This window comes from Lissotriton vulgaris, chromosome 11, assembly GCF_964263255.1.
Source record: "Lissotriton vulgaris chromosome 11, aLisVul1.2, whole genome shotgun sequence".
Taxonomy (NCBI): Eukaryota; Metazoa; Chordata; class Amphibia; order Caudata; family Salamandridae; genus Lissotriton; species Lissotriton vulgaris.
In genome coordinates this window covers 587351069-587367941 of record NC_141699.1, presented here as the reverse complement: position 1 = coordinate 587367941, position 16873 = coordinate 587351069, and the positions used below count along the sequence as shown (strand labels likewise).

The 16873-nt window shown below is 43.1% G+C and overlaps 1 protein-coding gene across 2 annotated transcripts in view; it reads left to right on the top strand.

Moving 5' to 3' along the window:
- Window positions 1-16603, top strand: part of PBDC1 (polysaccharide biosynthesis domain containing 1) — a 45269-nt gene extending 28666 nt beyond the window's left edge. The window contains exons 3-6 of one of the 2 annotated variants that reach the window (XM_086943675.1): window positions 555-614; window positions 1149-1289; window positions 2834-2945; window positions 16037-16603. In XM_086943675.1, coding sequence (XP_086799801.1) covers window positions 555-614; window positions 1149-1289; window positions 2834-2945; window positions 16037-16161 — 438 coding nt within the window. In that variant the 3' untranslated portion in view covers window positions 16162-16603. The remainder of the gene's footprint in view (window positions 1-554; window positions 615-1148; window positions 1290-2833; window positions 2946-16036) is intronic. The other variant, XM_086943676.1, reaches the window with a different exon arrangement.
- Window positions 16604-16873: the final 270 nt, after the last annotated feature.

The following is a 16873-nucleotide window of genomic DNA, read 5'->3' as shown; positions in this document are numbered from 1 at the left end:
CAGAAAATCGCTTGTCTACATTTGTTGATTGATGTTTTTGCTTCTTATTAAATGATAAATATGTAGTGTTTCACTTCACTTGGCGAAAAGCTATTTAAAGCCAGCATATGACCATTCTTCTGCTAGTAGCCTGTCTCCTATGACTTTTGTCCCAAGCCTTATCGGCAAACCAAAGGATGGGCATTTGTCTCTGGGATGCCAGAAATTTTGGTTAGGCTCATGTCTCCTGCCCCACGGTGTATTGTTCGGGTGTATGTAGGCCTCTTGAGTTTCCCCCACTTGAGCGTTATAATCCTAATTCTTAGTACTGTCATTAGCTCGCACCCAGAAACCTTACACACTTACATGTTCATCTTATAGTTTTACACTCTGGTATAGAATACTCCTTTGGCTTTCACAGTTAATTGGTGGTGAAATGTTAGCTACTGTACAAGTGATATGAACTCAATAGTGGGGATTCCTAAACAGGAGGAAGCTGCTTGTGGTGGGAGGTTGTATTTCTTCCAAAATATGCGACAGAATTTTTTTTTTACTCTTTTTTTCCATTTCTTCAGCCCAACGTTGAGATGGTCTGGGCCATGAAGGCCTACCAGCATGCAGAGGTCTACTTCAATGTAAGTAAAATAGAAAAAAACACATTAGTTTCTACCTGAGGAATGTGATGCTCTCTTTTTGGCTACACTCAGCAGTGCTTTTAGAATGCAAGAAGAAAAATGAGGATACTAAAGCCAGCCTAATCTGACTACTTATTTGCAGTAAAAGCATATCCATAAATCAGTTCAAAGATCACTACCTTCCCCGTCCAATATAAACCTACATTCCCTATGTCCCTGTAAGCAATCACTCATCATTTCTAGGCATCACTTCATTGCTCTCCAGCAGTGTTTGCAAATACACATCATACTTGCTATCAAGTATTCCCATGAATTGAATGTGAATGTAGTTTTTCCCAAGGTTAACTGCTCAGTCAGCGTGATGGCAGGACACAGACCTAGTAACACTAAGGCTGCCAGTGCTTCTTTCTAGCCCCAAAGTTATCGAAGCTCCAGGAATTCACCTTTGTTTGGTTCACTGCCCTCAAATAATCGCATGTGTGCTCACCTTTCACCTTTGTCATTGACCTCACGTTTTCTTCTTTATTCTGTAAGCTGATTTCATCTGTGGACCCCAAACATTTGAAGCTAACAAAACTTGATGACCGCATCTACAGTGATTTCCGGACAACTTTTAATGATCTGAAAATTGACGTTCTGGACCCCGAAGAGCTAAAATCGGAAGCTGCTAAAGAGGTAACATGATACCACATGTGTACTTTGGCTAAACCTAGGAGAGTGTATGTGTGGAAAGGAAAGTGTTATGGGTGCTGCCTCCTTACAAGAATACAATGTTCAATGTACACGGGTGCACTATTTAGAGTAATGCTCTCTAGGAAGTGTGAACATGGCTCAATTGTGAGATTTCTGGTTGTGAATGAAGTACACTGTATACTTAAGTAGTGTAAAGCTCTGACATCTAGTGTGACACTATGTTGAAACTATTATTGATCCCAGCAGGTTCTCCTAAAAGATTTAACTACTCCAATATTTTTTTTATTTGTTTTCATCATGGCTTACAGATCCATTGAAATCAGTTACATATGTAATACAGATTATTTTGAACAGTGTTTTGGTAAGGAGTAGATGGTTCGCCATATAATAGCAATAAAAGTAACAAACTGCTGATCACAGCAGTGAAAAATAAAACGTCTCCACATCATTTAATGTCAGTGATTGCTCAGTCTCTCTGGTAGTTGCGCCTCCCTGGTACTCCTATTTGCCTGGATTAACAGGATTTTCACTGTTCAGTGCCCCCCCCCCCCCTCCCCCCCCACAACTTCATGCACTGACAAGAGAGGACCAAAGTCCAGAGCTCATGCTTTCAGTTCTTCATAAAGTCCGTGACTTACTCAAATAAGTTTCACATTGTTCTCACTGTTCAGAGAAAGCTGCAAGTTTTAGGGATAAATGCTTTTGAATAATTGAAAGTGTGTGGTAGCCTGTAGGTTGGAGCTGACTTATTGTGTGGCAACATTTGTATAGCAGCTCGAAGGCCGCACAAAGCTTCCTGGTGGTCCAGTAATAGGCTTACTCTGTTTGCTTTTGGCAGGACGTTTGTCTATAGTGTGCCCTACATAGTAATAATTTGCATGTTTGGAGCGCCCCTCAAAACCTCATACAAGACGAGTCCCCATAAATTTGTTGCTGTACTTAAGCATGTAGTGACACAGAAAAATGTAAGAGCTATAATTATTTTAAATACATTGTGTGAAACTGCAGGCATGATTTTGAGGTATGCATGTTGTCCCTAGATTGGTAATAGGCAAACTACGTGGGATAAATGTATCAAGTTGAAGATACTAGTTTTGTAAGTCTCTTGAGAATGCTATTTGGAGTAGTTGTCTAATGACCTGCACTAGTTTTGTAGTTGTTTCCCACACATGTTTTGATATTAGTAACTAGAAGTGTTGTGTAAAAGTACTCCCTTGGTGGAGCTGGAGAGCTTCTGCCCCCATAATGGAGGTGGACTTTGCATGGACTAAGAAATAGCAAGTGTGTATTTAACGAAAGGATTTGACTAAGATTATATTTGTGTCCACGTGGCTGTGAAACAGTGCTTAATGGTTTGCTTCTGAATGGATCTATAGCTGTTCAGGTTTTTGTTTTTTGTCCTATTAATGGTGGTAGAGTTGGCAGAGGTCAGTAGCCTAAAAATAACCTAGCAAAGTAGTTGTTAGAAAAGCATAAAAGACATATAGTACTGTTAGGATATTTTCTTACAGTATTTTTTTTTTTAGATCTGGCGGCCATTCTGTATGCGGTTTGATGGGATAGTGGAAGATTTTAACTATGGCACACTTGTGCGACTCGACTGCAAAAAGGATTACACGGAAGAGAACACTATATTCTGTAAGTCACTATCCACACAATATTTCTGGGATTGATAAGTGGGTGTCACTTGGCAAGATACTGGGTTGGTTACTTAAGGGGTTTAATTTACATAACCAGAAGGTGTGTAAACGCTGTTATGTTACCTTTTCCCCAGGAAAGCTTTAGTTTGAAGTCGTTTAGGAAAACATAAGTGATGGGAGGATAGCTTGAGATTTCACCCATTGGTAATTACTCTGTGCTGCAATGTAGTCCATTTTCTTTGCCAACTATTCAGACTCCGGCAGGTACCAGCCATATGCGGATCAGCCTGGGCCCTCCTCCAATTAAAAGAAAAAAAGCCCAGCCTCCTTTCATTTTGCGGACTCTGTCAAGAAGTATTACTCATTTGTGAAGCTAATTTGCTGCTCTTGCCAGAGAACTGGTTTTACACGAAACCGCACCTCTCATGGAAATGTCATTACAATATACGAATACACTGAATAGAATAGAAGGATCATGACCCAAAAACTTTGGTTAAGTATTTTTAGAAATGAAAGCTGGGTGAATATAACACGGTGGTGGTGATTAGCAGCATAGCCCAATGAGAACATACCAGGAAATACGGAACTGCTGTGGAGTACAATCATAAAGAGTAGTTTGTCTTTTCTATAACACATTGAAAAAGCAAGATATTTTGAAGTTCATGAGACTGTATGGGTACTACCACATCTGTACAGAAAGTGTAATTTTCATATACACCCACCTGGGTACCTTGGTTTAAGTGATGGGAAAAAATTAAGAAATCTTGCACCCTACTCACATTTGCATTAAAGGAGATAATTGCTGCTGGGGTTCTGTCTTCAGATCAAGACTTGGTAATAAATGTTGTTTTGTGAGCTTTGGGCCATTTTAAAAACAAATTTGTAATAATTAATCGACCTGTGAGGAGGGAAGGGCTTCGCTGCTGACCAAGATGGCTGCTTGCGCATGAAGCTTTACTCATGTGGTTGACAGTTCTGCGTAATCCTACCCATTGCTGCAGCCATTCACATTGTTGGCAACCTGCTGAGTACCCAGCTTCCTGCAACAATCAGCCTGAGGGCTTCAAGATCTTCAGACACTTGAGGATCAACTTAAGCATCCACTGGACGGAGGACATGGCGGTCTACTAGTAGCCTGACGCTGTCACCAGGTTGCTGCTTGCCCGCAGTGACCAAGGTGGCACTACCTGGGCCCTGCTATGCAGAGAAGGGCTGCAGATGCTGCACCACTAGCTGGCAGGTTGTCGCAGTTTTCCCAGTGGCCATCTTAGGGAACGAGAAATGGAGGTTGGCTTGGTGACTGCTGTTCTGGATGGCCTAGGGACTCTGCTGTATGTGGTGGTGAACTGTAGCTCTATGAGCTTTTGTGCTGTGCCACTGACCCTCCCCAATTGCACCACATGCACAGTGCTTCCTTAGAAATATAGATTTATATATGCAACTCTCAGCCTTCTGACAGGCGAGGGCCATGCCACCTGAACTGCTAAAAAGTAACTAACTGCATAGCCATATGCTGGAAATTCCCTCAGCTGGACGATTGGGGGATGGTAACTGAGATCGACACTTATGCTGGGTGAGTACTCTGGTGCTTTGGTGTTCCTTGCTGGTTTGCCAATCAAATGCAAACCTGCTGCTGCAACCCTCGGCTACTCAGAGTCTTGAATGTCAAGGCTCCACAAGTTCGCGCTCAGATTTGCCGACCGTCCGACAAGGTGCAAACAGGCTGAGCTAACTTGATCACAAAAGAAAACGCTAAACTTCCTGGTGACTCAGTGGAGGTTGCAGACTTTGCCTAGAGCTCTCCAGATCCAAAAGAAGTGAACATAAATAAGAAGGTGATTCTCCTTGAAATGAAAGGCAGCCTAAAAGCAACTTATGCCAACATAGATTCCCTAAATACTTTACTGGACCATCTGAAAGATAGAATGGACAAGTAGGACTCGAGATTTGACCAAGTGGAGCATTGTATCTTTGCAATCAAATATGTGAGTTGTGTGAAGTGAAATCTTGTGGATTGGAGTGAAGTGGTATTGTGCTGAGTGGATTGGAACTATTTGCCATTGGGTAGCTTGGCCGTGGAATTGTGTGGAATGGAATTGTGTGGCACTGTATGGCGTGAAGTGGAACTGATTGGAGTAGAAATCTGTGTCGTCATGTAGCGTGAAGTGGAACTGTGTGCAATTGAAATGGAATTGTGTGGCATTGATAGAAAATGTGTGGATTGGAATTGCGTTGAGTAACATTGTGTGGGGTGGAGTGAAATTGTGGCATATAAATGAGTGGAATTGTGTGGAGTGGAGCGCAATTGTTTGGCATTTTGTAGCATGGAGTGTTATCATGTGGAGTGGCATTAAGTGTTATTGTGTTGAATGGAGTGGATCAGAGGGCAGTGAAGTGGCATTGTGTGGAGTGAAATTCTATGGTATTGTATGTAGTGGGGTGTAGCTGAATTGCATGGCATTGGGTGGAGAGCAATTTTGTGGAGCGCAATTTTGGGGCATTTTGTGGAGCGAAGTGTAATTACATGGCATTGTGGAGCGTGGTGTGGAATTGTGTGGCATTGTGTGCAGTGGATTGGAATTGTATGGCATTGATTGGAATGGAGTGGAATTGAATTGTGTGTTAAGTGGATTGGAAGTGTCTGGCATGGAGCGGAGTAGTGTGTCGTGGAGTGGCATTTTGTATAGTGGAGCTGAATTGTGACATTATGTGATGTGGAGTAGATTTCTGTAACACCGTGTGGAATGGAGTGTAACTGAGTGGTAATGTGTGGCGTGGAGTGTAATTGTGTGTAATGGAGTGGCATTGTGTGGAGTGGAATGCGTTGTGTGGAGTGGAGTTTAATTATGTGGTATTGTGTAGCATGGAGTGGATTTGTGTGGCATTGTGGCATGAAGTGGAAATGTGTGGAGTGGAATGTAGTCTATTGGAGTGTAGCGAAGTGGAGTGGCATTGTGTGGATCGGAGTTGTATTGTGTGGCATAAGAGACACAGAATGGTCAGCAGATTCACTGCTTGGCACACATACCGACTATATTCCTATGCAAGCATATGTCACAGCCCCCAGAATAAAGGCAGATATGCAGATGTGCCTCATAAGCCTGCAAGTCTATCTCCAGTGCCTGCAGCTGGAGCGCAGATTAAATGCGGCTCAAAACTGGTCCAATCAACTCCACTGCCTAGTGTACCAGTCTATGCCCTTAGGTTTGGAGTGAGTGTCGTGGCAGAAGGGGCACTCTTTAAATATCTGAAATAACTACATAGAGTTCCATGTTAGTGCTGTCAAGGGGTCACAAAACACTCTGATAAACAAAGTATATTAATGAGTGCATGTGATCGAGGAAACGTGTAGTTCAAAGAAGGTCCTGGTAGTGCTTGATGTTTGTCGATGATTGGCATCCAAACGTATTTTTGTAGCAGGTCAGTTTAGCATCATGACACTTTGACCCACAGCAAGGGAGAGGCAGAAAAGGGAGAATAAAGAAGCAAGAGAAAGATAAAGATGTGCCAAAAAAACAGAAAGAAGGGGTGAAGGTCATGGAATCAACACCTGGCAGCAGCATTGTTAGGCAACCCCAGCACTGGGTACAGGATCCAACATTCCTCCTTTATTTATACACACAATGGAGAAAGAGAGGGTTGAGGAGGTGAGAAAGATGTAGCGTTACTGCCAGAGCTGCCGACTTCGTAAGTGGGGAAACAAGTTTGAGTTTCTGCGTCCACTCAACAGCTTGTTAGTCTTGGTTAAATCACTTAATCTCCCCAGTGGCTACAAAAATGAATCTGAATTTATGACCATGTAAAACACTCCCAACACCTTGGAGTTGGGTCCAGTTTGCGCGATAATTAAAGTGCAAAAGAAATAGTACTTCAATTACACCACAAGCAGCAGATGGGCACTAATTAAAGTTAATTAATCTGTGCTTGGCCCGTGCGCCACAGACCGAAAATAAATTATGTAAATGGCAATAAGGTGTCAGCGAAGAAGAGTGGCACAGATATATATCTATATCGTGCACAACTCCTTTAAACCAAGATTGATGACACCTTGTGTGGTGACTTAAAGTATTTTATTCGGCCTCAATCGTACGCGTTTCGGAGCATCCTTCTCCTTGCTCACCCAGCTTTCGGCGCTGCTGTATTATCGTTTTTTTTTATTATTGTGTTAAGACAAATCATTCAGAAAAAAGAACATGATGAGGTTGGATCTTTCTGCGGCATTCAATTTTGTTTCTCACACACTCTTGATTTAGAATTTTTACACAGTTGGAGCTTCCGAGAGAGCCGTTCGTTGGTTCTCCTCCTTTCTTAGAACTGGATATCAATGTGAAGTTAGGACCAATCATCCCGGCCGGTAACAAGAGAGGTACCGCAGTAGACTACTGTTTACTGTTATGTTTTAATGTTTATTTGTTACACTTAGGGGGACTAAATTGTTATTCCTACATGGATGATTACCAGATTTGCTTATGATTAATCAGCTGTCTGATGCCTCATAGACAACAAATGCAAATTTCCATAAAAGTACAGATTGGCTAAGTTTCAGCAAACTTATACACACCACCACCAAAATGGAACTTATGACCCTGAGGCTGAAATATATTTTTGCATTTCCTTCACTTTGGCCTCTTGCTCCTACTCTGCTCAAGGTCTTGTGACCATTGCTAATGAGTTAAATATCTAGTTGTCGTCATGATCTCCGATAGGAGTCTGATTTCCCAAATCGCCATAGTAACCAATTTGTGTAGGTTTAAGTTTAGCTTTGCAAGGTTCTTTGTTTCTGTGACCCTGTTACTCTGACTCTCACAAAATTGTTGCAGGAGCTTTCATCCACTCCATACTGGGCTTCTATAAGGCTCTGTATGGCAGACTTCCAACTGTAACACCTCTAGAATGCTAGTATGCCTTATGTTTTGTGTTAGTAATGTAGATTGTGTTTTTCCATTTGAGAAAGTCTGTCTAAAGGCTTCCTATTTAGACCGTTTTAATATATTGACCATTGCATCACATTGTTTTCAGCATAAAGCTTCTTGTATGTTAGTCCCCCAAAAATCATGAACTATCAGCCCCATTAATGGTTATCCTATTTCTAGTGATGTGCCCTGGAACAAAATGCAAATCTTGTGGCGATCAAAGATATATTCTTTTTTGTACTGAGAATCTGATTGTGGAAGGATCTTCTACTGTCCATTCCTGCGGAATGATACAAATGTTCCTAGTGCTCTAATGAACAGCAGTATGATTAATTGGCACATCTAACACCTTGCTGTTGTTAATCATACACTTATAACTGCTGATACGTTTCGGTACCTACATGCTTTATTCAGTTTTGTTAGCATTATAATTGGATAAAATCTATTGTGTATGCTTGATTTCTCCCTCCTTGACCTGCAATATAAATATGGTGCAGAACTTTCAAACTGTCGCACATTGTATTGCAAATCTGCACATGCAGGGAACATTTTTAAGGAGCTAAGTAAAGCCTGATTGGTCTGTTCACCTTCTAACCGGGCATACCAACTTCACCAATGTGTCATCTATGAAAACTTCAAACTCCAACCCACTGCTGCCGACAGAATCAGCCCGCTCACACCTGCCAACACAAACCCTAAACACCTGATCACCAACTGGGACCCTCTCACAACTCAAGCCACAATCTCCATCATGAACTCCATGCACTCAGGTGCACCCACAGACGCCTGTCCCACCAATTCTTCAACCTTGGGAGAAAGATGATTGGAGCTCAAGAGAATCCTGAACATCTTCATCACATAGGCCTCCTTCCCTGACTACTGTAGACCTGCTGAAGTGAGGGCTCCTCCTGAAGAAATCATCTGCTGACCCAGCAGAACGGAAAAACTACTGGCTCATCTCCCTGCTCCCCTTCCCAGTGAAAGTTCTCAAAGGCAATCAACCAGCAACTCACCAAACACTTGGAACGCAATAACCTATTGGATCCCGCTCAGTCCGGATGTCAAGCCAACTACAATACTGAGACAGCCCAGATTGCAGCCACTAATGACATCAGGGCCCTCCTGAAGCGCAACAAAACTGCAGCTTTCATCCTCCTGGACCTATCGGCTACCTTCGACACAGTCTCCCATCACATTCTGATCAATAGACTCCGCCACATTGGAATCCATGCCCTCAAATGGATCACCTCATACCTCACCGGAAGAACCCAGAACATCAGCCTCCCACCGTTCACCTCTGGACCCAAGAAGATCTGCGGTGTCCCCCAAGAATGTTCCTCAGCCCCATCCTCTTCAACATGTACATGCTCCTCCCCCGCCCAGCCAACATCAGATACACAGACTCAACATCATCTTGAACGCCGATGACACCTAGCTCATCATCTTGCTTTCAGAAAACCCCTCCACCACCAGAAATAACTTCCACAGATGTATGGTGAAAGTTGCCGACCTGATGGAGGACAACTGTCTCCAGCTCAACACGGATTAGACGGTAGTCCTCATCATTAGGAACAACATCTCTCCATTGAAGGAAGCATAGTGGCCTGCTGAACTCAGCCCCTCCCCTGGCCCGACATACCACGCCTGCAGCCTCTGCATCATCTTGGACAGTAAGCTTTCCATGAAGAAACATGTCAACGCAGTCTCATCCGCCTGTCTCCACAACCTACGCATGCTCCGTAAGATCTTCAGGTGGCTCCCAATCAACACCAGAAGGACCGTCATGCAGGCCCTTGTCACCAACATGCTGGACTACGCACTGTACGTAGGAATCGTCGCATGCATCCTAAAGGGGCTACAAATAACAAAAAAATCAGCAGCCAGACTCCTCCTCTACCTCCACAGATGTACCCACCTTAACCCCATATCAGGAAGTTACACTGGCTCCCGATCCATAAGAAATGCTAGTTCAAGATGTTCGTCCACCCATACAAAGCCCTGCACAACGAAGACCAGCCTACATCAGCAAACATTTGACCTTCCACCAATCAACCAGACACCTATGATCTGCCTCGCTCTTCCTTGCAGATACCCCTCCTGGATCCTCTGAAGCAACAGTGGAGGACGCTCCTTCTCACACATGGCGGCCAAAGCTTGGAACGACCTTCCCCTGCATTGCCCCGTCGCTCCAGCAGTTCAGGAAAGGACTCCACACTTGGCTGTTTGAATGACAGATCACCACAATACAAGCTGCAACTCCAGCGCCTTGAGACCCTGACAGGTGATTTGCTGCGCTTTACAAATTCCTGATTGATTGACCAACTTGATTAATAGTCAACACTGAAAAATCCCTCTGCTGATCATAGAAGACAGATGTTTTATTGCCAGATTGCAGATGTCCCTTCATCTTCTGGCTTCTTCAAGAATGTTGCCAGTATTGACATTATGGCTTTGACCACCATGTAATTTATGCATGTAGATGTCGCCTGAGAAGAACACAAGTCCCGAATTTGAAGAACTTGTATGGTGGCGCCCAATTTGTAATCTGAGGGGTCTAACCTAAGATACCAGGCCGGGTGATAAAGAAATGCAGCAGGGCTTCAAGTGGTTCTTTTTTGACATCATACAAGTTTTACTCTGAGGTGTTGGAGAATCATACTTAGATAAGTGTCTTTATTTTGTCATTATGTTGGGTGTGGTGAATCCTTGCAAGTCACATTTGTAAATTGGGCAGTTGCCATAATTGACCCAGAAGCCTCCGGATCCACCTGGCTGAGGTTCTGTCTCTATTTATTTTACCAAGTGTTGGTCTCTGTCAATCCAGGTACTTCTCTGGCTGGGGGAATGTGCTCCCTTGCTTCACATCCATAATAGCCAGGACAAATTGAAGCATGCAGGTTGGGATCTAACGAAAACTGTGTAATGTTCCCTGACAGCCTAGGTGTTGCAGAGTGTTCAGCACCTTGTGCAGGTAAAGGCTATTTTCATAAACGTAAATGAAAGAAATAAAAGTCCCAGAACACATTTTTGCTTTTCAATCATACATCCTGGAACTGGAGAGTGATGGGAACGTGTACTAATTACAAACAGTTTACCATTGCTGACAACGTAGCACAAGTAACACAGACTTCTTTTGTTGCAGACCCGCAGTTTTAATGTTGTAATTGCTTTGACTAAACTACTTTGAGTGTATCCATTTTACACCAGTAGCTTTTACTCTACCAGTTCGAAATCCGTGTAAGATTCACCATCATGCATGAGGACCTGAATGATGAGAAAAGTTTAAATGCCAGGGCTGCGTGGTTGTGTGTCCACTCACAGGGGAATGCGAGATATATGTGGCCGAAAAATAACTTTGACTATTTTCAAAATCTCCTTCATAAAAGTGACGCAACAATTTCTACTATGTAGCACCAGCAATCCAACAAAACATTAAAAAAATCTATAATTTCACAGAATGGTGTGGCAGTTTGAGGTTGTTTTTCTGCCACTTTGGTTTACCGACACAAAGCTATGCTTCATTTGAATATGACCTTAACCATAGCCTTTCTACCTATCTGCTGGTTGAGCTATGTTGCTTGACAGACCATGCCTCCAGACCACATGTTTGCTAAAAATAAAAAAAAATTCAAGGTGAGCCTAGCAGCCAACAAAATAGTCATACGCAGAGGCCAGATTGTCAACCAAAAATTACATGCCAGCTCATCTGTCATGCATCCATGGTCTGTTTGTGTGACGGGTGTCCAACTGGCTGCAAGGATACGTAATGATTGGGCTCCGTCTGGATTTCTATGTCAGGGGCATGTGCAACTTTGAGACAGGTCTCCTCACCCCCCAAATATTCTAGTCCCATCGAATGCGCAATATCCCAGAACAGTCCTCCGCCTACCCCTCCGACGAGCGACCTCACATTGAAACAGAAGCAGTAGAGCTGCACAGAAAACCGGCATCACAACATGGCTTCCCTCTTCCCCACACAGCTGGTGCAGGCGCGCCGAGTTCGAACCCAAACAAAATAATGGACCTACAAACCCTAGGTACACAGAACTGTTACTGTGCATGCACGACAACCATATTTGTGTCTTGCAATAAGCAGGCAGTATTTCAAAGCTGCTGTTGAGGAAGGCCGAAAGAAATCCATGTTTTATTTGGTGTGATCTCCTATTCACACTTGGGAATCTTCCACTAGGGAAGGTCTGGCAAGACTGCCACTCCTGTCTGCCAGAATATGCAGGGTGGCAGCTTTCAGAACCCCCTTTTGTACCGCTTTTGGCCGCCATAAGTGTGGCAGGGTATGCTCAGACGTGAGTGCCTTGCTCACTTTACCTCTGCATTCAAGCAAGCCGGGCTGAAGACGGCTGGAATGCCAGAAACCGGTCCTGGGGAGCTTGTTTCCGGTCCAGGGAAGACATGGCTTGGCAGTTCGGGCTGGACTGTTCCCATGAGGCACAGGGTTAGACTGATTTGCATATGGCCATGTCTGAACTGGGGTGGCAGAGTGGGCTAAAGAACGGTGATGGATTAAACCCAGATCTTTTGACTGGGTGTGAGTGTTTGATTGATTCAGATGCTCCGTCCATCACCACCCCCTTTTGTACCTTAGAATATGCAGGGTGGCAGCTTTCAGAGCTGAATGGACTGTATTGATCCAACCATGAAGGGTCCATATGGCCCGCTCTAGTTGTGGCCTCTTTTCGTGTCAGCCCGGCTTGAGTATTTTAGCCGGGGCTGGTTTTGATTTCCAATCTGGCCATGTCCATACTCTGCTCTCGTCATCTAAGTAAATTGGTTTCGAGAACTAATTGTTTCCTTCCGAATCAATCTCACTTTTACTTTATTGGATTCACTTGGAACTCTCTGAACGCTGGTACAGTTTGGACTTTGCTGTCTGTCTTTACTTGCTTTTTCCTGATTTTCCTCCTTTGTGCAGCCAATCAAAACCTCCAGCATCTCCAACCATGTTGTGCAACACTTTGAGGTCAGAGGAATAAAGCAGGCTGCTGCAGCCCCTGGGGGTTAGAGGGGCCCCATTCAGCCTCAGGACTATGAATATCTGTGACAAACTCTGCTGGGGGACACTCATTTTGTGTTACACCACTTCTTCCGGTATGCACAGTTTTCTGTACAAGGCAATTCACGTTTGTTAGGTCGAAGCCTACCAGACAGCTCAGGTCTCTGATTTGCAAAGAAATCTTGGAGACATTCTAAAAGCTTCCCTGGGAATTCTGACCACTGCTTACCATTAGCTGTGTAAATCACATTTGCTTGTTGGATTTTTTATGTTGTCCAGCATGTCTTTGTCCCTCTTGTAGAGCATAGCTTGTTCACCATCACTCCTTGATTTCTTCCACAAGTGTGCGCTTTCTGTAAACAGGATTTTAAATGTTGGTCTCATTTTGTCCATTTGCCATAAATTTAAAGCGAGTGGTTAAATGTCTGGCAGTCTTCCGAGGGAGCTTGGTGTTTACTTTCCTTTCTCTGACGTCAACGTGAGCGGATTTATGTGACAATTCTGCTGGGTACCCATGTAAGAGGAAAGTCTGTAAGGTGTTATTTTTTCAATCACACAGCAAAATTCAGATGTCTGTAAATGAAATGTGCAAATATTTCAGACTGTATCAGAATTTGGAAAGCACAAATGAAAGTGTGGTGGAAACCAATATTTTAATATAATCAAAACAAATCCATGCACGTGGTGATTCAATTTCCACACACAATGTTTTGTGCGATATATAGTTTTATCAGTAAAACTGTATGTTTGTGCAACTGCAATAGTCATTTAAATTGAAACTGTGTTGTCTGTAATGGCAGTGCGCTACCAACCCATGCATATTCCGCTTTATGTAACTCCACTCTGTCATTCTACCCTGCGCAGGGCTATGACACTGTGTGCCTCGCCACACTGACACACTACACCACTTCGCTCTAGACAGTGCTACTCCACTCTCCGCCATTTACTCTGTCACTTCACATTAGGCTACTCCACTCTACGCCATTCCACTCTACCTCACTTTGCTCCTCTCAATGCCACTCTAATCAGTGCCACCTGGCACCACTTCACCTGGTGCCCCAACACTCGATTCCCCTCCACGCTACATCACTCAACCGCACTCTATGCCACTCCAATCTACGTCCCGCCACTCGATGCCAGTCTATGCCACTCCAGGCAACTATGACACTCTACACCACTCCCCTCTAAGCCACTCCACTCTACACCCCTTCATTCTATTCCCCTTCCACGCAATGCCACTATGCCCCTCTGCGTCACTCCACTCTGCCTCTTCACTGGATGCCATGCCACGCCACGCGATGCCACTCTACACCACTTTACTGCGTCTCTCTGATTCTACACCACTTCACTCTGACACTACACCATTTCACTCTGTGACACTCTACATCACTTCACTCTAGGCCACTCTAATCCAGTCATTGCCTATCCACTCTACAGCACTTTACTCTACAGTACAACATGGCTAAAACGCCTTGGCTAAGCCAATAGCTCTTGCATATGCAAAACTTATTGGCTTTGCTAATGCTTGTTCCAAAGGCTCCGGCATATCTTCAAAACCTGAAGTGGGAGTTATTTTCCTTCTCAGAAGCATATCGGTCTGTAAGATCTTGAATTGCTCCTTTACTACTTCCTGTTTGTTCAGGTGCCTGTCTCTGAAAGACTCCAGTGAGTCATTTTACCTGGAGTGAAGTGAGAGTCTGATCTGAACTAGAAGGCAAGGCAAACTTTATCTAGCCATCAGTTTTCTTTGCCATCTAGTTCACGTTGAGAAGTAGAACCATTCGAGAAGTCATGACAGTCTTGCTAAACATTTCAACCCCAAGATCTCGTGCTCATTTCAGAAGCTAAATAGAAGCCAGATTAAATTCAAACTTGCCCAACTGGTAGAAGGGATAAGTGGTTTACTTGCATCTGTTTGACATTGTGTGACTCCTGAAATTAAAATAGCAACATTGACCCCATGAAATTGCCCGAGGTTAGAGATATAACTCAGCTGCATGGCTTTGATGAGCTGTGCTGTCATACCTTGTTTTATTCTGGACCACACATGGGGTTTGTCCCTGTGTCTTCGACAATATGCAGTGTTTTTTTTCAGTTTTGAGGTCCACTTGTGTCGAATTATGATGTTCTTTGACTTATTTATTTTAGGATTTTTTTTTTTTACTCCTGCTCCCAAAGGCTTATGGTACAGATAACCCCGCTTGGACAGATCCTATCAAAGACTCATTTTATGTCTTTGTTTTAAGGGCTACAAGGTGACATGTTAGGATTCATCTTGCATGATGTATATTCTTTTAAAATTGCCCTGAAGTTATTTTCTGTCCGGGTAAGAGCCAGTGGTTCGCATGTAATTGATAACAATGCTGCACAGTTGTTTGGAGGGGGTTGTACAGACAGAAATTCTTAACTGTTCTTGTACACAAATGTTGAACGCCTCTCGTACAGTGGCAGTGAATCCGCACCACACTTCTTTAGTCTCCCCTCCACAATCCTAGTTCTTGCACATTTCTACCCAGATGAAACGTCAGTTTGGAATCGGCAGAGCTGCTATGAGCAGACCGCATTACAGTTAAGCTACTTGTATGTTAGAAGGAAACAAACTGTGGACTTTTGAGAGATCTCAATTCCAGTATGTCCTTTTCAAGAAATCATTTTGTGATGCTTGGTTAAAGGTGAAAGAACGGTCCTACTGGCTTCAAGTTCGGTAAAAAGCACAATTATTAGTTAAGAAATGCATATCACCCACCGGACTGAAACAAGACAACCACTGAGAACTAAACTGACATAATTTTTTTTAGCAATAAGTGAAGAGCTATATTAATGGGAGTTTTATGAGTGATTGACAAGTTGGTGACAGGAATAGATTGTATTCAGAGCTTCTCACCCAATAATGTTTTCGGTAATACACGCTTCTCATTGTGTGCTAAATGGGCAAAAATACAGAAGTTGAATACACAAGCTGAAATTTCTGATGTGCTAAGGAAGGGAGATTACAATGATTTTTTGCCGTCCATAAATGTGATCTGGGATGGTAATGTTTGAGGCGATCTAGGTAATAAATAGTGGTGGCTGGTAAGAGATGCCAAATATAAATCCAGGGACTTTGTGTTTTTTTAAGTGGTGTAGAGTGACATTAGTAAGTGTTTGTCCTTGTCTTTTGTTTAGGCACGCGGATACAGTTTCTTGCTATTGAAATTGCTCGGAACAGAGAAGGTCTTAATCATTTTGTCTTCAGTGAAGCATCAAAGAGCAAAGCTAGCTCGGCAGCGGAAGATGGAACTTCAAGTTGAGAGACATAAACAACTAATCCTGGAAATCTTGACATGAAAGGAAACGCAGTAATTGGAACATTTACATGAAGATTTATCTGGAAGCAAGGAAAAGTGTCATAAGGCTGGCGGGAATCACAAATCGTTCATTCTCGGCACTGTGAAAAAATAAACAGGCCTGGATCAAAACACCAGTTCCACATTGAAAGCTTTAACAATGAATATTCTGTGGAGGACATCACGGATTTTAAATACGCGACTTATTAGGTTGCAAAGGGTTTAAGAAATCTTGCTTTTTGTAGACATTAATTACTTTTTACTTCCCAGTTCCTGGATCTTTTCCGAAACAAAGTTTGCCAGAAGATTATGTGTGCAACACAGTTCTCCTCTGTTTACATTAAGCATTTCAGGTGGAGAAGTCATCGTAGCTGTGACTGGACATAAAGTGGTGAAAAAAACATTATAGTGGTTTCTTTAATGTGTGATTGTGTTTAATGCGGAGGGTGGGAAACAAGGGAACTTTTGTAAAAACGAATTCACGTTTCTGTAACTGTGAAGGTTTCAGAGAATATAGGTGCTCAAAGTACAGTTGCATTAAACCAAAGTCGGTGGGGTTCATCAACAACTGTGATACATATTTCACTGTAGAATATCTGTTAGAAGACTATGTTGTTGCAAAGAGTCCCCTACAATAATTAGACAAAATAAAGTCTGTAAGAAGGTTAGGAATTAG